Source organism: Terrapene carolina, unplaced genomic scaffold (genome assembly GCF_002925995.2).
Source record: "Terrapene carolina triunguis isolate 2854851 unplaced genomic scaffold, T_m_triunguis-2.0 Scaffold49, whole genome shotgun sequence".
NCBI classification, from domain to species: Eukaryota; Metazoa; Chordata; order Testudines; family Emydidae; genus Terrapene; species Terrapene triunguis.
The window spans coordinates 4,224,121-4,245,345 of NW_020664400.1; the positions used below are offsets into that span (position 1 = coordinate 4,224,121).

Consider the following 21,225-nt stretch of genomic DNA (forward strand, 5'->3'; position numbering starts at 1 on the left):
TATACTGGTTGGGAGCCCCGCCCCCGGGCTATACCGGCTGGCTGGGATACCCGCCCCCAGGCGCAGGCCGGCCCGTCGCTAGGCAACGCCGCTGCGCGCTCAAGCGTCCAGGGGGAGGGGCTGACGTCTGGGCGCGAGGGGACCGAACGCGGCAGGGTCCGTGGCTCTACGGGGAGAAGCAGCGGTGGGACGACATCAGGCGGCTGGCTCGCGGCAGCGCACTTCCGGTGTGCCCCGGAAGAACTTGCCGGCCGGACGTGCGTGCTGCGCTGCGCTCCATTTCAGTTTTGGTCTGATCCGCTGCACGGGGCGGGGGGAAGCGGCTCGAATCTAGCACCGGGGTCCAGGCCGGGCGGGTGAGGCGGCGCCATGGCGGATGTGACTGCGCGGAGCCTGCAGTACGAGTACAAGGCGGTGAGTGGGAGCGGCGGCCGGGTGCGGAGTGGGGGCGGGGGAGGAGAAGAACAGGGGGGCCCGGGTGCGTGGACGGGGGGGCGGCAAGGGGAGCAGGAGCCGGGGCGGTGGGAAGTGGCCCTCTTCTGGGCCTGTGTGTGAGTGAGCAGTTCTGCTCCCACCACCACACACCCCTGCACCCCGCCCCCCCTTTTCCTTGCAGGAAGGAAACACTAACTCGAACCTGGGTAAGCTTTATACAGGCCGTAGCATTGCTGTAAAATTGCCATCAATGTCTTAACGTGCACATCGGGAGATAGATCATAAAACATGATCCTGGAAACCCTGGGTTGCGTCGTAACTCTGATAGCACGTAGGGTGCTCATGCTTGGCATGCGTTAGGCTCTGCTATATACATGCAGTGTGGGGAAGCATGGTGGCTGTGGGAATTATTACTTCAAATTGCCCGACGGTTGTGTGTTCACAGTGTCAGCCATGAGGTGCTAGAATTGCATTTCATTATCTAAGTTTATAAAACGAACTTACCCGTGACCCTGCTTCCCTCTCCAGCTACTGCCCCTTATCCCTTTCATCCCTAAGCTCATTGAAATTCTGTCTCTAATTGACTGGTTTCAGAGTGGTAGCCGTGTTCGTCAGTATCAGCAAAAACAAGGAGAAGTCCTTGTGGCACCTTAGAGAGTAACACATTTATTTGGGCATAAGCTTTCATGGGCTAAAACCCACTTCATCAGATGCATGGAGTGGAAAATACAGTAGGTAGAATATACATACACAGTACATGAAAGAGATTGAGGGAGACTGAAGTGTTCTCTGAAAAAGTAAATGGACACAAATCAGACGTCAAGAATTATAACATTCAAAAACCAGTCGGAGAACACTTCAGTCTCCCTGGATACTCAATAACAGACTTAAAAGTGGCAATTCTTCAACAAAAAAACTTCAAAAACAGACTCCAACGAGAAACTGCAGAACTGGAATTAATTTGCAAACTGGACACCATCAGATTAGGCCTGAATAAAGACTGGGAGTGGATGGGTCACTACAAAAACTAAAAAATAATTTCCTCATGCTAATTTCCCCCTACTGTTACTCACACCTTCTTGTCAACTGTTTGAAATGGGCCACCCTGATTACCACTACAAAAGTGATTTTTCCTCCTGTTGATAATATCCCACTTCCACTTTAATTGAATTATTTCGTTAGAACTGACCCCGCACTTCGTAAGGCAACTCCCATCTTTTCATGTACTGTGTGTATATATTCTGTCTACTGTGTTTCCCACTCCATGCATCTTATGAAGTGGGTTTTAGCCCGTGAAAGCTTATGCCGAAATAAATTTGTTAGTCTCTAAGGTGCCACGAGTACTCCTCGTTGTTTTTGTCTCTAATTGCTGTGTGTTATTCCTTTCCTTCAGTTGCATCCTAGATCCTGCATAATATCCCTAAAATGCAGCCTTTCTTATTTCTGTATTCACACAGATAAAACTCTTGTCCAAGCTCTCATCTTACATCTTGATTATTGCAACATCCTTCTTTCTGGCCTGGACCACTGCAGTCTTGCCCCACTCATATCCGTTCAGAATGCTGCTGCAAAGATAATTTCCCTAGCCCTGACCATGTCACCCCTTTCTTTGTATCCCTCACTGGTCCCCCTATATCATAGGCACTGACTCCGTGGGTGCTCCAGAGCTGGGGGAGCACCCACAGGGAAAAAATGGTGGGTGCTAAGCATCCACCAGCAGCCCCCCATCAGAACCTCCTGCCTGCTGGCAGGCCCTGATGATCAGCACCTCCCGCCCAATGCTATAAGCTGTTTCGCAGCATGCGGGAGGCTCTGGGGGGGAGGAGCGAGGACACAGTGTGCTTGGGGAAGGGGGTGGGGCCTTTGGGAAGGGGTGTAGTGTGTCCCCCTCCTCTCCTCCCCTCCCCCCCCGCACATTGGAAAGTCGGCACCTGTGCCCTTTATTGTATCAAACATAAGCTACTTGTCTTCACTTACTTTCAAGACTCTTCACAGTCAGTTCCCACCCTACCTATCATCTCTCATTGGCTCTTGAGCTGTTGACTCCTGCCTCCGATTGGCTGCTGCTACCATCCACTTGTTAAATTTTCAGACAAGCATCTTCATGCTTTCCCTGTACTGCCCCTCCCCCTTGTGACACCCCCTGTAAATATTTGCAAAGGCATCTCATTATCTTCCTTCAGATCCCTTCTCAAAACTGCCCTTTGCAGTAACGCCTGCAAAAAGCCAGACAGCTGCTAGAGTGCTGAGGCCACTGATGATCGCCACTCATTGTTTTCTTATGCTCTGCTGTCTGTATCCATTTGTTGTCTCTGGTTTTATACTTGGATTGTAAGTTTTTGGGAGCAGAGCTTGTCTTTTTTGTTCTGTTTGTACAGCGCCTAGCACCATGGGGGTCTGGGCTCATGACTAGATCTCCTAGATGCTACAATAATGATGATAATGTGTGGGAGTTTGTTTGGGATGGGCCACTGGCAATAATGAAACATACTACTGGCCTGGCTGGGGTTGTAGAGATTGTTGCATTGGTTTCTTCACACCTCTTACCTGTTCTCTTGTGCTGTGATCCCTCCAGAACTCTAACCTTGTACTTCAAGCTGATCGCTCCTTGATCGACAGGACCCGCCGAGATGAGCCTACAGGGGAGGTGCTCTCCTTGGTTGGGAAGCTGGAGGGCACTCGGATGGGTGACAAGGCTCAAAGAACCAAACCTCAGATGCAGGAAGAGAGACGAGCGAAGTGAGTGGGTTACGCATGAATTGGTCTTTCAGAGCTTGGGCACCGAGCATTGAATGAGAGCATCCTGACTGCAGCATGGTATTCAGGAGTCTCATGCTGAAAAGCTTGTGTGGGATCTAGCCCTGGAATTTAAAATATTTCCACACTGCCTTGGTTTCAACGATAATCATTAATTTAATCATGGAGGTTATGGATTCTGTGACTTTAATGAACCTCCGTGACTTCTTTGGCTTCAGCCCCTGCGGCAGGGTCTGGAGCTATCAGTCCCATCCCTCCCAGTTATTTTCAGTAAAAGCCATGGACAGGTCATGGGCTTCCATGAATTTTTGTTTATTGCCCGTGACCTGTCCGTGGCTTTTACTGAAAATAACCATGACAAAATCTTAACCTTAATTATCATGCAGTTATCTAGGAAAACCCTTAAAGCGTGTGCTCTTAAAGTGATGCCTGTTCACAGCCCTCCTCAACATTGCTTCTTATGTAAGTTTAGCTGTGTACTCTTGATTTGTTTTACTTGCAACTTATTCTATAACCCTTAGCTATGCACATGATGACAGTGCAGATGGTGTAACCCTATAGAGAACGATTCTTTTACGCCACACAGATGCGGGAAGGAGCAGTGAAGGTTGCTTTGAGGAACCTCAACTTGAAATTCCATGACTTCAAGATCTTAACTGCATCAGACTTAATGCTGAGTTAATGTTCTCGCATCCGAGTACTGCAGTGGAGAAGGAGAGTTTCATGTGAACTGGCCAGGCAGCGATAATTTTTACTGAACTTGAAACAAATGAAAGTAACTTCTTGTGCCATGGATAGAAAATACATTTGAAGGGATACTGTCAGGCTTTTTTAAGAAATCACATTTTAAAAAAGTCCTTGAGCTACTGATAGCTTGAATTATTAGAAAAAACTCTTTGCCACCATGTATGCTAAGTGCTTACTTTCTAATTTTACTCTGCTTAGACCATGGCAATCGATAGGGAAACTGACCATTCGGTGTCTTTTGCACTAGCCTAGTGTTTCAGGATTGAAGTTACAAATACTGAAGCTGATGCTTAAATCCAAATGAAAAATGTTTTTTAATTTTAATAAAAATGCAAGCAAACCTAGTAAACACGTTTCATTTTAGTTTTAAAACGTCCAACACCACCTTAACCATTGCACCTAAACTGTGATGTCTTATATGAAGGGTAAATGACCCCTGATTAGAATGATGGTCCTTCATTGGGTAGGTGAGGGGTGAGAGATTGGTGACTTTTACTGCATGTTGACCGGTTTAAAGTCAAATGTGGGGACAGAAAAAGTTTCATCAGAGGGTTGCTTGTCCATTGTCTTTTCCCAGCCAGAAGGACTGGCACAATTTGGAGAAGCAACTTCATCTGCTGATTGGCTTGTGTGATGTTTTCCTTGCCCTGCTTTCTAGGAGGAGGAAGCGTGATGAGGACAGGCATGATATCAACAAAATGAAGGGTTATACGCTGCTCTCTGAGGGCATTGACGAGATGGTGGGAATCATCTACAAACCCAAAACCAAGGAGACCCGGGAGACTTATGAGGTGCTGCTAAGTTTCATTCAGGCAGCCCTTGGGGACCAGGTAAGGATGTGCATGGACCTGTGAGGGTATCTTTGTAGACACATCAGCCGAGTGGAGTTGTCAGAACCCCTAGTGTGTGTGTGTGTGTGTGAGGCAAATAGCTGGCCGAGCTGTAGCTCAGACAAGTCAATAAGCTGGTCTTTGGATCCTTGCCAGCTAATGCTTCTGTTGCAAGCTAGTGAGATGTATAACAGCTTGTGGGTGCTAAAGCTCTTCACCTGAGATACTGTCTCCATAGGACCCTTGAGCTGCCTGGAGTGACTGCCCTTACTGTAAGATGGGATCTGACTTCTGAGCAGGGTCGTGGCCGTTGCTGTTTCTCATGTGCTGGCACAGTGCTGCAGTGTTTTAGAGGGGAATGCTTCCAGATTGGTTGTTTTTCCATGGAGATAATTATTGTAGACAGAGAGCTGGAAGCATTTAGTCCATAAATGTGAGCCTGTCTTCTAGTTCCACAGATGAGCAGTGGCAGTGCTTATCCCAGGCAGGTACATGGAGCATCCCCCAAATTAGGTGTGTTGCAGCTGTTCTCATTTCTTCTGCAGCCACGTGACATTCTCTGTGGAGCAGCGGACGAGGTCTTGGCTGTATTGAAGAACGAGAAGCTGCGAGACAAAGAGAGGCGGAAGGAAATTGATTTGCTGTTAGGACAGACGGATGACACCCGCTACCATGTGCTGGTGAACTTGGGCAAGAAGATCTCAGACTATGGTGGTGACAAGGAGATCCAGAACATGGGTAGGGATCACCCTCGAGCTTGCGCCTGGACTGCTCCCGTGTGTTATCTCACAGAGCACAGTATACGGGTTGTCAGCATGTCGTATTTCAATTGCTGGGGCACAGACTGGGCACAGTGCCTGTATGCAGGGAGGCTAGAAAGTGTTTTAAACTGAGATGGGGCTTAAAAATGTTTCCTTGGGTTTTGGTGGTAAATAGTTATTGCACTTGGAGACTAAAGGCTACATGCTAGCCCAGGGGTGGGCAAACTTTTTGGGCCAAGGGCCACATCTGGGTGGGGAAATTGTATGCAGGGCCAGGGCAGGGAGTGCGGGGTGTGGGAGGGGGTGCGGTGTGCAGGAAGGGGCTCAGGGCAAGGGATTGGGACAGAAGAAAGGTGCGGGGTGTGGGAGGGGGCTCAGGGAAGGGAGTTTGGGTGCGAAGTGCAGGAGGGGGCTCAGGCCAGGGGTTGGCGTGCAGGAGGGATGTGGCAGGCGGTGGGGTGCGGTGGGGTGCAGGGTGCAGGCAGGGGGCTTAGGGCAGGGAGTTGGGGGGCAGGGTGCAGGAGGGGTTCGGGCTCCGGTGCCACTTACCTAAAGCGGCTCCGGGGCGGCAGCGGCACGCACTGGGGCCAAGGCAGGCTCCCTGCCTGCCCTGTCCCCGGCCCCGCACTGCTCCAGGAAGCGCTGTGGCCCCTGGGGGAGGGGAGGCGGAGGGCTCTGCATGCGCTGCCCTTGCCGCGCCTCCAGGTACCTCCCCTGAAGCTCCCATTGGCCACAGTTCGCCATTCCCGGCCAATGGGAGCTGCGGGGGCAGTGCCTGGAGGCATGGACAACGCACAGAGCCCTCTGCCGCCCCACCCCACCCCCCGCCCGGGGGCCCCTTCTGAGAGTGGTGCAGGGCCCGCGGCGCCACGGGGGGCAATCCTGCTGGCCGGATCCAAAGCCCTGAGGGGCCCGATCCGGCCCACGGGCCGTAGTTTGCCCAACCCTGCGCTAGCCTAAGCCATGCATACAACTCCCAGAGACATCCGTGGATAATGTTTAGTTTTTCAATTCAAATCCTGATTCAGTCACAAGTAAAACGAGTGATATTTTCTCCACTTAGCCTCTAGTGGGAACGTATCTGTGTTCTGGCCTTTCCCTGGATGTGCTCTCCATGCTTTAGTGGGCGCTCTTGCTTTCTAGTGGTGCAAAAGGAGGATAACTGGGTTGAGCTTGGGCTGCACCCTTCTAACTCCGTCCCCCTTTGCAGATGATAACATTGATGAGACGTACGGAGTGAATGTGCAGTTTGAGTCTGATGAAGAGGTAAGTGATCAGACGCTTCTAAGGTGGTGGCTGAGCTGTCCCTCGTCTTTGTGCTGCTGGTTGTGGACAGGGCTTGGGGACATGGGGAGCTGGAGTTTGGCTCAATCTCAGCCATCTTGGCCAGCGAGGCCGAGCCAGGCCAGAAGCTTAGACCCTGCTTCCTGGCACTGGAAGGCTTGGTAAATTGCTGTACTAAGCTGTACCACCTTTCACAGAAATGTGTATGAATTCTATGGCTTGGTTTTGATCAGCTGTCAGACTTCCTGGCCTCCTCAGCAGTCCCTTTCAGATTGAAACTTGCTCTCTGTCTCTGACTTCCTGTTTCCTGCAATGCCTTTTCTAAATGTGAGCCACTTGGGACTATTTAATATAATTGCTCTTCTGCCTCACTCACCTGAGTGAGGGTCTGAAAAGAATTGCCTTGGCTGGTTCCTTAAGGCAGAACAATACAGGAACCTCTGAGTCATTGGTAGCACTTATTTTTGAAGGTCTTGAGGTGGGAAAGGATTGAAAGGACTTGTACGCACCAATGAGTTCTGAGTGCACGTTAACATCACAAGACAGATGAGGGTTGCCTGCAGCGAGCTCAGTTGAAACGTGCTCCATCTAAAACAGAATTAACCCGAGGGACTAGCTGCCCCAGGGGAGTACTGAGAAGAATAACAGTGAGCCTGATCAAGGGACCTGACACGTGGTTAGGATGGCACTGTAAGGAACTGTCCCTGTTTCTGCTCTAGGCCATAGACGATTGCTGCATGAAAGATCTCTCACTCCCATAATTTAGGGGTGCCCAATTAGCTTGGTGCATTATTTTTTCTACTGACTTTGGCTGCATCTGGTATTGGCCACAACTGAAAGCAAGATGCCAGACTAGAATAATAACGCTCACTTCTACTGAGCCTGCAGTACGAGGAGCGCCATCCCTGATACGATCATATCTTGTAAATGGGGAGACTGAGGCATGGGATGACAGGACTTGCCCAAAGTCCTGTGATCTTCTGCCTTAACCACAGTATGATGCTTCTGCTGCTGGAGTAAGGACTAGCTCGGCCAGCTCTCGGTAGGAATGGCATTTCTAATACTCCTGTCCAAGGTGTGGGGGGAATCTAGAGAGCTTCTCCATGAGGTTTCCTTGGGAGAGAGCCGTTCACAGGAGCTGTGTGTTCCAACAGGAAGGCGATGAGGACGTGTATGGTGAAGTACGGGATGAGGCATCTGATGATGACATGGAGGGGGACGAGGCCGTTGTCCGCTGCACCCTCTCAGCCAATGTGAGTTACCAAGCGGGAAGCCCAAGGCCACTTTCCTATCGCTGGAGGGTTGGCTTGAAGTTGGTGGCTGTATTAAAGCTATGGGGACTTCATTCCTAACTGTGATAGCAGACACTAGTGTGTCAGATCTAGCTGAGGGCCCCCTGCTGGACTGTTGTACGGGAAGCCAACCGCTGAATACTTGGGTGTCTTAAGCCCCCAGAGTCAGAACAGAGTCCAGGCACTGCTGCTGTCTTAGAACCTCTGAGCACGCTCTTAGGGAGCAGAACTTCTATGTGGTATACCCCTGCTGAGAGCTGTGACCCCGTGCCCTGCCCCAGAACCGGTGCTGACCCTCACGCTTACCCTGTAGGTTAAACACCCCCTATCCCAGAACACCAGCTGGGTGGTGGTTTGGGGCCATAGTTTCCTTCATGGAGCACATGGTAGATGTAATTCATGAAACACAGGCATTTTGCACAGGATTCTAAAACACAATTGTTCTTTCTTTAATAGAGTGAGAAATACTTAGATCTATACAGAAATCCGCCATGCATTTCCCTACCTCAATTTCCTCACCATTCCAGAGTATTCTTTGTGTCCAGGGTCCCTCTGCAGAAGTGTGTGGCTTGTGTTCTGAACCAGAAGCCTTCTGCCCACAGCTTGCCTTCTGTGAACTTGGCTGGCCTGCAGTTAATCAGGACCCCTATGTGATGTCACGCTCTTTGGAGGGGCACACGAGCGTGGGTGCCAACCTCAGGGCAGAGTCAGGAACCAGGGCACAAACCCCAAGCTTATGTTCTCTAAATACATTTCACCAACCAAGTAGCAAGTGTGAACACCTCATACCCTCTAACAGCCTTACCCTAGAGTCAGACAGTCCCTTTGGGCACTCTGGTCTATCTTGCCACCCAGCCAAGCCTGTCTCTGTGATCGATGGTACGTTATACCAAAAATCACAACCAGTCACTTACCCCAGGTCAGTTGTACCCCAGATCTCTCACCAAAGACGATGCTTGTAGCCAATCCTATATCAAACTAACTAAAGAGTTATTAACTAGGAAGAGGAAATGAGAGTTTACAAGGTTAAAGCAGGTAATATACACGACAAATGAGTGACAGTGTGACCGGATTCCCGGCGGAGCCGGCTGAGGTCACTCAATAAGGGTGAACTGCAAAAAATGGGGCAGACAACCCCAAAGCTGGTGGATATTTCAATACTTAGATTTACCAAGCTAGCACTAAGCAACTTCTGTTATACCTCACTGGTTACTCAGAAGTCCAAAACACAGTTCCCTTAAAGTAACCCAGCCTCAGGCCTCCATCTAACTACCCAAGTCAGATATGATGAAGATTAATGAAAATCTTATTTCATCATATAAAAAGGTTCTACCAATCCCAAGGGATTGGACACATTACCTCCCAGGTTAATGAGTATTCCAGATCTTACCCAAATACACGCTACAGCCAATTCTTATTAACTAAACTAAAATTCATTAAAAAAGAAGAGTGAGAGTATGGTTAAAAGATCAATATACATACAAACATGAGTTCAGTTCTTGAGGTTCAGATTTATAGCAGAGATGGTGAGCTTTGTAGTTGCAAAGCGTTCTTTTGGAATTTAGTCCATAGGTTATAGTCCAATGTCCAATATCATATCCAGGGTGTACCAGCTTAACCGGGATCTCATCTTGCAACTCAAACTTCCCCTGATGAAGCTTAAGCAGATTTGAGATGGCCGAATGAGGACCCCTGGATCTTTTATACAATTTCAAGCCTTTGACAGGTTGGAGTCCCTCGGAACAATAGGCCCTTATTTCTTAAGCATCCTCGTTAATTATTCACACAGAAGGCAATTGCCTGTTTTTCCACCATTTATAGAATCATAGAATATCAAGGTTGGAAGGGATCTCAGGAGGTCATCTAGTCCAACCCGCTGCTCAAAGCAGGACCAATCCCCATCTAAACCATCCCAGCCAGGGCTTTGTCAAGCCTGACCTTAATCTCTAAGGAAGGAGATTCCACCACCTCCCTAGGTAACCCATATAGGTGAAACTAAGGGCTAGTCTACACTAGAAACGCTGCATCAGTGCAGCTGCACTGCTGTAGTGCTTCTGATGAAGACGCTCTTGTCGGCACAATAAAACCACCTCTGCGAGAGGCGGGGTAGCTATGTCCACACTGGCGCTTAGGTCGGTGTAACTTGTGTTGCTCGGTGGGGGAAGGGTTATTCACACCTCTGAGCGGCATAAGTTATATCAACGTAAGTGGTAGTGTGTACAAGCGCTAATGCATGCAGCACTGTGCAAGCTACGGTATAAGCACCAGACACGTTCTTACAACTCCAATATCTGTGTTAACAGTACTAACACACAGGTGAGCCAGACTTGTTTCCAGGTATGCATTTGTGTCCAGTGAGGCCTGGGGCCTTGGCATGAGCTGGCGCTGGATTTGCCAGCATCATACCCCTCTCTTGCCCAAAACTTCCTGTGTGGCTCTCCCAGTCTCCCCCTGTGAGTCTCTTTAAACCCTGTTCTGTCCTCTTTGTCATGCTGCTGGTAGCTCCTTTTTTTCCATTTCTCTCCAACTTGCAAGACGGGTAGGAGAAAGTAGCTTCTCCCAGGTCCAGCAGACTTCCTTAGCATTGCTATCGTCCGGTCAAAGCACCGTCATTACGATTAAGTGCTCTGTTGTCCCTAGTCTGACTGCTGCTGCCAGGGTTTTGCTCACATACATGATGGCTGGGAGCGTGGGGCAATACCCAAGGGCTGTTTGTGCCTGTCCTGGGGACTCAGTTCTGTGTGGGCGAAGGACGGCTGTAAGGAGACACTGCCTGTCTTTCAGCTGGTGGCATCTGGTGAGCTGATGAGCTCCAAAAAGAGAGACTTGCATCCCCGAGACATCGATGCCTTTTGGCTTCAGCGGCAGCTGAGTCGCTTCTACGACGATGCCATCGTGTCCCAGAAGAAAGCAGATGAGGTGCTAGAGATCTTAAAGGTATGTGGCCAATTATCCTGCCTCCGTGGGTGGAGAAGGTTCCAGACTCAGGGCCTGCCTGGCTGGAAGACAGGAAGCTCCCTGGGCAAGTTCTTTACAGTTTGGACCGATTTTTCCATATTAAAATTGTTAATGCAACCAAACAACTTGCTACTGTGCCACTCTTCCCCTGAGGATACACCCACCGTGTCCCTCCTCCGTTGTGAGGACCAGGTTTAACGCATGGGCAGACCTTCTCTTGGGTGACAGTTACTGCTTCTTCTGGGAGGCCAACTCTGGGGTGGTGGTCCCCATGCTAACTATGACCCTGATCCTCACTCCCTTTGACTTCAGTTGGAATTAGGGTGCCCAGCACTTCTCAGGTTCCAGCCCTTCATCTATGGTATTTATGCGGCTCAAAAGCCTGTAAACTGCACCAGCATAGATGACCCAGGTGTCCTGCCCCTAAGGGCCTCTTAGGAGTGCAGGAAGAGGTTCTGGGACAGACTGCACTTAGACAGACTCTCGCCAGTGTTGCTTAGAGTCTTGATTGTTACATGGAGGATATGGGTTGTCAGTCTGGCGGGTAGCTGGTATTTACTATGCAGTTGGGTTCTATCTGTTGTGCAATGGGAGTTTGGGTCCCCTGCCCTCTCCCATGGCGAAGCCGGGCAGCAGATGCTTCACCAGCTTCTTTCTGTCCCTTCTTTTCCCAGACTGCCAGCGATGACAGGGAGTGTGAAAACCAGCTTGTCCTGCTCCTGGGCTTTAACACCTTTGACTTCATTAAGGTGCTGAGGCAGCACAGAATGATGAGTGAGTACTGGGCACCTCGTTAACCTGCAGTGCTGTTACCCTGGTTCTTTGCCTGTGTGCTGCTCCGGTCATGCTGCTAGCCACACCTTGGGTTATGGCTGCACTATGGGGACTTACACCAGCATTGGGGAGGCAACGTACCCCGGAGGGTAGATGCAGCCTACGGCGATGGAAGGGGTTTTTCCATCAGTGTAGGAACCCCGGCTCCCTGAGCAATGGTAGCTGGGGTGACAGAAGTATTCTTCTGTCGACCTCGTTACATCTGTGTGGGGTTTTAGGTCCGCATAGCTACGCTTGGGGCATGGGTTTTTCACATCCTTGATTGACATATGTTGTCCTAAATTTTAAATGTAGTCCTGGTCTCAGTCAGCTTTCATAGCTGCAACTTTCTCACCTCTCCACACATCTGCCTTCTGTGCAGTCTATCCTCTGCGCCATGCTTTGTGAAACTTCAGGTGTTCTCCACCTTGCCCCTCTCCCTCTGACCCCGTGCATTGGGGTAGCTGCCTTCTCTCACCCTCTTTCTCCCTCCAGTCCTGTACTGTACGCTGCTGGCTAGTGCACAAAGTGAAGCCGAGAAGGAGAGGATCATGGGGAAGATGGAATCTGATCCCGAGCTGTCAAAATTTCTGTATCAGCTGCATGAGACGGAGAAGGAGGATCTGATTCGGGTAAGAAGAGCGGCGAGAACCCATAAGGTCCTTGTTGCATCTGAGCTGTCACCATTGAAATAGCACTTTGCATGCATGTCACACACACGTTTCACTGCAATCACTGAATAAACTGGATTGAAAGGAGGGGAGGGTGCTACTGGGGTCACAGCATAGAGGTTTAGAATAATAGAATATCAGGGTTGGAAGGGACCTCAAGAGGTCATCTAGTCCAACCCCCTGCTCAAAGCAGGACCAATTCCCATCTAAATCATCCCAGCCAGGGCTTTGTCAAGCCTGACCTTAAAAACCTCTAAGGAAGGAGATTCCACCACCTCCCTAGGTAACCCATTCCAGTGCTTCACCACCCTCCTAGTGAAATAGTGTTTCCTAATATCCATCCTAAACCTCCCCCACTGCAACTTGAGACCATTACTCCTTCTATCATCTTCCCCCTTTCAGGTAGTTGAAAGCAGCTATCAAATCCCCCCTCATTCTTGATCTGATGTTGGTTGTAGACTGACCATGCATCCTCTCTTCATATTAGCCAGATCCAGCTTTGGGTGCCGAGCATTGCACCTACTTGTGCTGTTACTAATCAGCAGCTCCTGCATCTCTGTTACAGGGGTCCTCTGAGATGCAACTCCCTTTGGAGCATGTCGGATACACTCATTAGTTGGAAGAGTTTATGGAGACTTTGCACATGACATCCTCTGTGCTCTGAGGGAGCTGAGATATCCGGACCAGGGTCTGATCCTGAGTCATCTTCACCATAGTGCTAAGCATGGCTTGTTAGCCCCCTGAGGAGCTGCCTGACCAGTTAGCTGAAGCTGTGCTATCGCAGTGGGGCAGTAGCAGGCGCTAGTGTGCGGAGCAGGGCACAGCAGCTGCTGTTCCCCACCGAGAGGTGTCTGCACCATGTTAACCTGCCCTCTCCCTTTGCCCTCCAGGAGGAACGCTCTCGCAGGGAACGTGTGCGCCAGTCCCGGATGGACACAGACCTGGAAACAATGGATCTGGATCAGGGTGGAGAGGTGTGTCCCTTAAGGCACCTGTTCTTAGGATGCTCGAGGGGCTGAATGAGTGCAAGGGGGCTGTTGTTAAATAGGGACCGGTGGGTGCAGAAGACACCCTGATCTAGCGGCCTGCAGGTGGGGTGTGAAAGGTTAAGCCCCTGATCTGCCTGAGAAGCTTTGGGAAGCCAGACTTGCAGGCTGGAGGGAGTAGTTGCAATGCTGCCCCTTTAAATCTGGGCCCCTCCCATTCTTCCTCTGACGCCCCATCTGGTTTTTCCAGGTGCTGGCCCCGCGCCAGGTGTTGGACCTGGAAGATCTGGTGTTTGCCCAGGGCAGCCATTTCATGGCCAACAAGCGTTGCCAGCTGCCCGATGGCTCGTTCCGCAGGCAGCGCAAAGGCTACGAGGAGGTGCATGTGCCTGCCTTGAAGCCAAAGCCCTTCGGCTCCGAAGAGGTAGGTGACTCTATTCCCTTTCAGTCAGCGGTGGGCAGGGTTGGATTACCTAGCGTCCCTTCTTCCCGACCCCCCACAGAAACCTACTGGCTTTGTGGCACTTCTCACTCGCAGCGTGCAACTCAGGTGTTGAGGGAGCATCTCCACGACGTGCCCTGGGGCCAGCAGGACTTGGGCCTCTTCCGACATGTGACCCTTAAGGAGCCTGTGCGTTAAGCTCTGTTTCCCTGAGATTTCATGTGACCAAAAATGGCTCCTGATCCATTGGTTCCTAATGCCTGGGATGTGCACCTGGCATTGGTGCCTCTGGTCCCATTGCACCTTAAAGATGGGCTGCTCTGCGGGGTCTGGGGGCACTGTTGCTGCACCTCTGGCAGTCATTTGTGCAAGCTGGTCTGCCGGACTGAGCGAATGAGCATGGGCCATAGTCAAGGTTGGGTTCCAGTTCTGGCTGTGCTATTAATTCACCATGTGACTTTGGACAAGTCACTTGGACTCTGTCAGTTTCCCAAGCTGTAAAATGGAGACAAACAAACCCTTGTCGTGAAGAGTCAGTGCTAGTTGTACAGTGTTACGGATTGTTATGGTACGTGCTGTAATCGCTGCTTTGCAGTTGGGCTGCCCCGTGAGCTCTGACGTGCAGTGGGAACTGCCTGGTACACGAGAGGGCGCAGTCTGGGGGAATCGGTAGTTTTGGCCCGAAGAGTTAAAATCCTCTATGCTAGTTGACTGCATTGCTGGTCGCTGCCCAGAGTGATGGGTGAGATTTGCAGATCAGCAGTTGGAGCCCCCAGGCCAAATGCTTTGGTCTAATGGGCCCCATCTGATCTCTTACTACCTGCTCTGCAGAAAGCATTATGTCCCAGCCACACTGAGGGTACGTCCAGACTACCCGCCGGATCGGCGGGTAGCGATCGATCTATGGGGGATCGATATATCGTGTCTCATCTAGATGCAATATATCGATCCCCGAACGCACTCCCGTCGACTCCGGAACTCCACCAGGGTGAGCGGCGGTAGCGGAGTCGACGGGGGAGCCGCGGCCGTCGATCCCGCGCTGTGAGGAAAGGAGGTAAGTCGAAATAAGATACGTCGACTTCAGCTACGCTATTCCCGTAGCTGAAGTTGCGTATCTTACATCGACGCCCCCTCTAGTGTAGACCAGCCCTGAGAGAGACCAAGAAGCTCCCTGCCATTCCCCAAGGGGGGGGTCTTTTCTAGACCACAGAGTGCTCTGCTAGTGGCTCAATAAAGGGCCTGTTCTTTGATGTTAATGATGTTTCCCCTTTTCAGCAACTGGTTTCTGTGGACAAACTGCCCAAATACGCCCAGGCTGGGTTTGAGGGGTTCAAAACACTGAACCGAATTCAGAGCAAACTCTACCGTGCTGCGCTTGAGACTGATGAGAACCTGCTACTCTGTGCTCCCACGGTAAGGATCCAGCAAAGCTGTCTCCTGCCCCAGGAGGCCACTTCATAGATACTCAGTGCCTCCAGCCCCTCCTGTTTAGCACAGAATTTGGGTTGTAGCCCAACTCTCTTAGAACATAAGAACGGCCAAACTGGGTCAGACCAAAGGTCCATCTAGCCCAGTATCCTGTCTTCCAACAGTGGCCAGTGTCAGGTGCCCCAGAGGGAATGAACAGAACAGGGAATCATCAAGTGATCCATCCCCTGTCGCTCATTCCCAGCTTCTGGCAAACAGGCTAGGGACACCATCCCTGCCCATCCTGGCTAATAGCCATTGATGCATCATGAATTTATCTAGTTCTTTTTTAACCCTGTTATAGTCTTGGCCTTCACAACATCCTCTGGCAAAGAGTTCCACAGATTGACTGTGCCTTGTGTGAAGAAATACTTCCTTTGTTTGTTTTAAACCTGTTGTCTATTAATTTCATTTGGTGACCCCTAGTTCTTGTGTTATGAGAAGGAGTAAATAACCCTTCCTGATTTACTTTCTCCACACTGGTCATGATTTTATAGACAGCTGTCATATCCCCCCCTTAGTCGTCTCTTTTCCAAGCTGAAAAATTCCAATCTTATTAATCTCTCGTCATACGGAAGCTGTTCCATTCCCCTAATTATTTTTGTTGCCCTTTTCCGAACCTTTTCCAAGTCCAATATATCTTTTTTGAGATGGGACGACCACATCTGCACTCAGTATTCCAGATGTGGGTGTACCATGGATTTATATAGAGGCAACATATTTTCTATCTTATTTATCTATCCCTTTCTTAATGATCTGCAACATTCTGTTCGCTTTTTTGACTGCCGCTGCAAATTGAGTGGATGTTTTCAGAGAACTATCCACAGTGACTCTAAGATCTTTCTTGAGTGGTAACAGCTAATTTAGACTCCCATCATTTGATATGTATAGTTGGAATTATGTTTTCCAAAGTGCATTACTTTGCATTTATCAACATTGAATTTCATCTGCCATTTTGTTGCCCAGTCACTCAGTTTTGAGAGATCCATTTTGTAGATCTTCACAGTCTGCTTTGGACTTGACTGTCTTGAGTAGTTGTATGTCATCTTAGGGGGGGCTGGCTCATACTTCGAGGGGAATCTGTCTTTGGCTGCTGTGAGGAGACTGTGGATATGATGGGGCTGATTCAATGTATGTACCAGGGTGTGACGTACCAGGGTGCAATCCAGACCAGTGGAGGGCTGTGTTAACCCCTCCCCTGCAACCTTGGGTGCCTTACAATGCCTTGCTGCTGTAGCTCCCTCTTGGGCTGCTCATAAACAGCCTTCCAGCATGCAAGCCACAGCCTGACTCTCACCAGCCATGGTTATACCGCAGGGTGACCCCAACACACCCCCAGTCCCAGATTTTCCACCAGAAATGTGTGTCCTGTTGCTGCCCAGCACCGAGGAATAATATGACAGTTTCTTTTGTCAAAGTTATTCAGATAGTTTAAGTTAAACACACTGTGGATTAGCTAAAACAGTAAAACAAGTTTATTTAATACAAAGAGGTAAATTTTAAGTGAGTACAAGTAATGAGGCATAAAAGTCAGAAATGGTTACAAGAAAAATAGAGACAAGACATTTACTAATACCTGACTTGACTTAAACTAGATTAGATTCAAGCAAAGTTTCTCATCATGTGCTCCAGCAGATTACTGACCAAACCCCCCAGAGTCCAGCGCCTACGTCCCTTGTCTCTTCAGGCGCAGTGAATGTGATTGGGGGGGGGGGTCTGGGGCTGTTTTGCCCCTCCTTTTTATCCTTTCAGTCCCTCTTGAAAAACATTTCCAGCTGAGAACCAGGATCCAAAGAGTCTATATGGAGAGATGTTCCCTGCTGGTTTTTTTCCACTGTTTGAACTTCCTTTGTCTTCCCTTCCTGCTTGATGACTGTTTCCTGCTTAAATGCAAATTAAGCAGAGTACACGCTCCTCTGTTTAGGACAGACCTGTTTGCCAAAGTCTTTTTGGGCAAGGTTGTGGGGTTTGGAACGTGTGTTGTTAACGCCATACAGGGGAATCACATATGTTGCCCCACACATTTTACCAGGCCAATACTGATCAGCAAATTATGAGTTTTTTAACTGATACCTTACAAGGCGTGCTTTATGCAAAGATTATTACAGTGGTATGTAGGGTGTGACTACAGAGGTGTATTCTGTGCCGCAGGGTGCGGGGAAGACCAACGTCGCTCTGATGTGCATGCTACGCGAGATCGGGAAGCACATCAACATGGATGGAACCATCAACGTGGATGACTTCAAAATCATCTACATTGCGCCCATGCGGTCTCTGGTGCAGGAGATGGTGGGAAGCTTTGGGAAGGTAATGGAACAACTTCGCTCTGGTCCTGCTACACCTGCGGGGTAGGGGGAGTGGAGCAAGGACTTGGAGCTTTGCTTGGAGCTCCTGTGAGGTCTGTACTCAGAAGGGCCCCAGCTCAGCTCTAACCTTAAAGGGTATCTAGACTTGAGAGGAGAGGGTGTTGTGCCTCTTATTCCCTGTTCCCTTGGGCCTGATGCCTCTATTCCAGGCTTTGTGATTCAGCACCAAAGAGGAAGAATCCGTGTCTTGCTTAATGCCACGGTGCAGAAAACCCTATTTGTCGTCTTGGGAGAGGTATGCAATTGTGCATACGATTTTCCCGGTCTCCTCACATGCACTGGGCTCTCATCCAGCCTAACCATACTTGGTCTTTCCTAGCGCCTGGCAACTTATGGCATCAACGTGGCCGAGCTGACTGGAGACCACCAGTTGTGTAAGGAAGAAATCAACGCTACCCAGATCATCGTCTGCACCCCCGAGAAGTGGGACATCATCACCCGCAAGGGCGGGGAACGCACCTATACCCAGCTGGTGCGCCTCATTATCCTGGTGAGTAGCAGTAATATCTCCCCAAGCCCACTGGGAGATGATGACCCTGACTGTGACTGCACTTCGAGAAGTGCCTCGTGGTACCTCAGCAGAAGGGGTTATGTCAGGGTCTTCGCGGTTTCTGAGGAGGCCATAATTGATGTGAGACTCCATCTGGGAGTGGTGGATAGGTGGGTGTTTAAACCTATGCACATCCGGCCATGCAGTTCCATCAGGGAGTACGAATGAACCAGACATGCAGCAAAGAAGTCAGTCGAGCCTTTCCCCTTTGAAGTCAACCTCTTCCCACCCCTTTTCTCCTCTAGGATGAGATCCACCTGCTGCATGACGACCGGGGCCCTGTCCTGGAGTCCTTGGTGGCTAGAGCCATCCGCAACATTGAGATGACCCAGGAGGATGTGAGGCTTGTTGGCCTGAGTGCCACTCTCCCGAACTACGAGGATGTAGCTACGTTCCTGAGAGTGGACCCCGTCAAAGGCTTATTCTACTTCGATAACAGGTGTGGGAAAGGTTGGGAAGCGCCTTTTACAATCCAGTTGGAGAAGCAGCCAAGGTCTTTGGTGAGATCTTTATGGGGAGGTGGTTTAGAATGTAATTGTCAATAAGCTGATGGTGCCAGGGTTTCATTGGGCATCCAGTCTGGTTTAACTAGCCACGGGACGAGCTTGTGGCTTTTAGGGAGATCCGTTAGAATGTGTAGGTCCAGGATTGCACCCCTGAAATGCACCCTAGGGGTATTTTCCTGAGGATGTGTAACTGTTAGTTATACTTAAGGTTAAGATTTTGTTACGGTTATTTTTAGGAAAGGGACAGGTCACAGGCAACAAACAAAAATTCACAGACGCTTGTGACCTGTCCCTGACTTTTACTGAAAATAACTGACAAAATGGGTGGTCCAGCACCCACCCCTGCTGCGGCTCCAGGGTCTCTCAGGCGCCCGCAATGGCTTATTTGGCGTTCCGGGGCCTGTGGTTGGGAGCTGCGGGGTCCCCCAGCCAGCTGACAGCTCCAGCCCCACTGCCCCAGGGCTGAAGTGGAAAATGTCATGGAGGTCTCTGGAAGTCACGGATTCTGTGACATAAACGTCGCCTTAGTTATACTCATACCTGGGTTCAGAACTTAAGCTGGGAGGGGAAGAAAAGGGATTCTCCACCCCAATCTGCTGCAAAAGCTTCTTGGGGGAAGCTTTGAATGGCTCTGAGGTGGCTTGCAAAGTTTCATCCATATCTGAGGATGTGCATCCAGGGAATGGACTCAAGTGACAGTCGAATACTGCTGCCATAGAACTAAAACAAGGAGGCATGCTTGGCCAGAACATGACTCATTGATTCTTCGTGTGTTGGGCTAGAGCAGGAGAGCATTTAGCATGGAGTCTCTGTGGAGGGGCTGGATTGAAGCTCGCGAAGGGATCTGCACGGTGATTCTTGGATAGAAACCATCTGATCTGTGGTGGAAATCCATAACGTGGAGGTGCCATTCCAGCCAGTTCATGCTGCCTGCTTCCCATTGCAGCTTTCGCCCAGTGCCCCTGGAGCAGACCTATGTGGGAATCACAGAGAAGAAAGCAATCAAGCGCTTCCAGATCATGAATGAGATTGTCTACGAGAAGATTATGGAGCATGCCGGGAAGAACCAGGTAGGCCTGCCGTCCTGCTGGTATTTTAGTTGCTGGTGCATTTAAGCCTCTTGGTTATGGTGCCCTGGTGAGAGGCTTTTTCTATTTGTTTGTCCTGTGGACTCTGCTCCCAGCTCCAGAACTGCTGCAATCTCTGTCTGTGGATAGAAGTGTAGATCTGTGCTGGCTACTAGCAACTGAGGCAGGGACATGTACCCCAGACTGCTGTTTCTTTGCCTGCTGACTGTCACCTGCTGACCATGTGGCTGTGCCTCACCCCAACCCCTCTGGTCAGAGCTGGCTGGAGCTCCCTCCTGAGCCAGGTCACTGAGCCTGCAGTCCCTCCCAGAGCCAAACGTCTCTCCTCTTCCAGCATTGTGGTGCTCCCATTACCAGGCCAGCAGCTCCAGCCCAGACCTGCTGCATCAGCACCATGCCCCGGTGTGTCTTCTAGGCCATCCTTTTGCACCGTCGTCACCTCGCTTTCCTGAGCACAGGGAATGGGCTGGGGCAGAACTCTGTGCCAGCTGCCATGGCCTCTCCCCCGATAACAGTGCTGTGTGGTACGTTCGACAGGTGCTGGTGTTCGTTCACTCCAGGAAGGAGACAGGGAAGACGGCCCGAGCCATCAGGGACATGTGTCTGGAGAAAGATACGCTGGGCCTCTTCCTTCGCGAGGGCTCAGCCTCTACAGAGGTCCTGAGGACAGAAGCTGAGCAGTGCAAGGTAACTGGCAGGCAGAGAGCTGGGGTATTTGCCTGTAGTCTGGCTGGTGTGTTATGACAGACTTGGGGGGACAAAAATACTGCGGCTCACGTGTCATAAGCTTGCCACGTTTCCGCAGAATCCGAGCTTTCTCTCCCTCTTGTCTCTACTCACAGCATTAAACCAAAATCTTCTCAGTGGGAACAGTGGGACCTGCGTCCTTGTTGCCCGTGGGGGTGTTGGTTTCATGGCAGCATGAGAGGCCAGCGCTTGTTAATGAGTGGTGGAGCTCAGGCGCTCCCTGTCCTGGTTTGCCCTCCAGGATTTCCCCTGACCTGCAGTGTGTTCTGTGGATTCACTCTCTAAAGAGTCTGACTGTAATTAGTTGTCTCTTTGCTACAGAATCTAGAGCTGAAGGACCTGTTGCCATACGGCTTTGCTATTCACCATGCTGGGATGACCAGAGTAGATCGAACACTGGTGGAGGATCTGTTTGCTGACAAGCACATTCAGGTGAGTCCCTGCGCCAAGTGGAGCATGTGTATTCAGGTCAGGCTGGGATCGTCCCTGGGAGATACTTGAGCAATGCTTTAAGGTGATTGCTGC

General features: G+C 50.3%; 1 protein-coding gene across 1 annotated transcript in view; it reads left to right on the top strand.

The window, feature by feature from the left end:
- Nucleotides 1–234: 234 nt before the first annotated feature.
- The window catches only part of LOC112114925 (U5 small nuclear ribonucleoprotein 200 kDa helicase), a 40,061-nt gene continuing 19,070 nt past the window's right edge, over nt 235–21,225 (top strand). The window contains exons 1-18 of the mRNA XM_024211845.2: nt 235–414; nt 3,011–3,174; nt 4,598–4,769; nt 5,315–5,507; nt 6,741–6,796; nt 7,969–8,067; nt 10,891–11,043; nt 11,739–11,838; nt 12,373–12,509; nt 13,439–13,522; nt 13,785–13,958; nt 15,252–15,389; nt 17,595–17,750; nt 18,129–18,299; nt 18,605–18,798; nt 19,812–19,935; nt 20,491–20,640; nt 21,022–21,132. Coding sequence (XP_024067613.1) covers nt 370–414; nt 3,011–3,174; nt 4,598–4,769; nt 5,315–5,507; nt 6,741–6,796; nt 7,969–8,067; nt 10,891–11,043; nt 11,739–11,838; nt 12,373–12,509; nt 13,439–13,522; nt 13,785–13,958; nt 15,252–15,389; nt 17,595–17,750; nt 18,129–18,299; nt 18,605–18,798; nt 19,812–19,935; nt 20,491–20,640; nt 21,022–21,132 — 2,421 coding nt within the window. The 5' untranslated portion in view covers nt 235–369. The remainder of the gene's footprint in view (nt 415–3,010; nt 3,175–4,597; nt 4,770–5,314; nt 5,508–6,740; nt 6,797–7,968; nt 8,068–10,890; nt 11,044–11,738; nt 11,839–12,372; nt 12,510–13,438; nt 13,523–13,784; nt 13,959–15,251; nt 15,390–17,594; nt 17,751–18,128; nt 18,300–18,604; nt 18,799–19,811; nt 19,936–20,490; nt 20,641–21,021; nt 21,133–21,225) is intronic.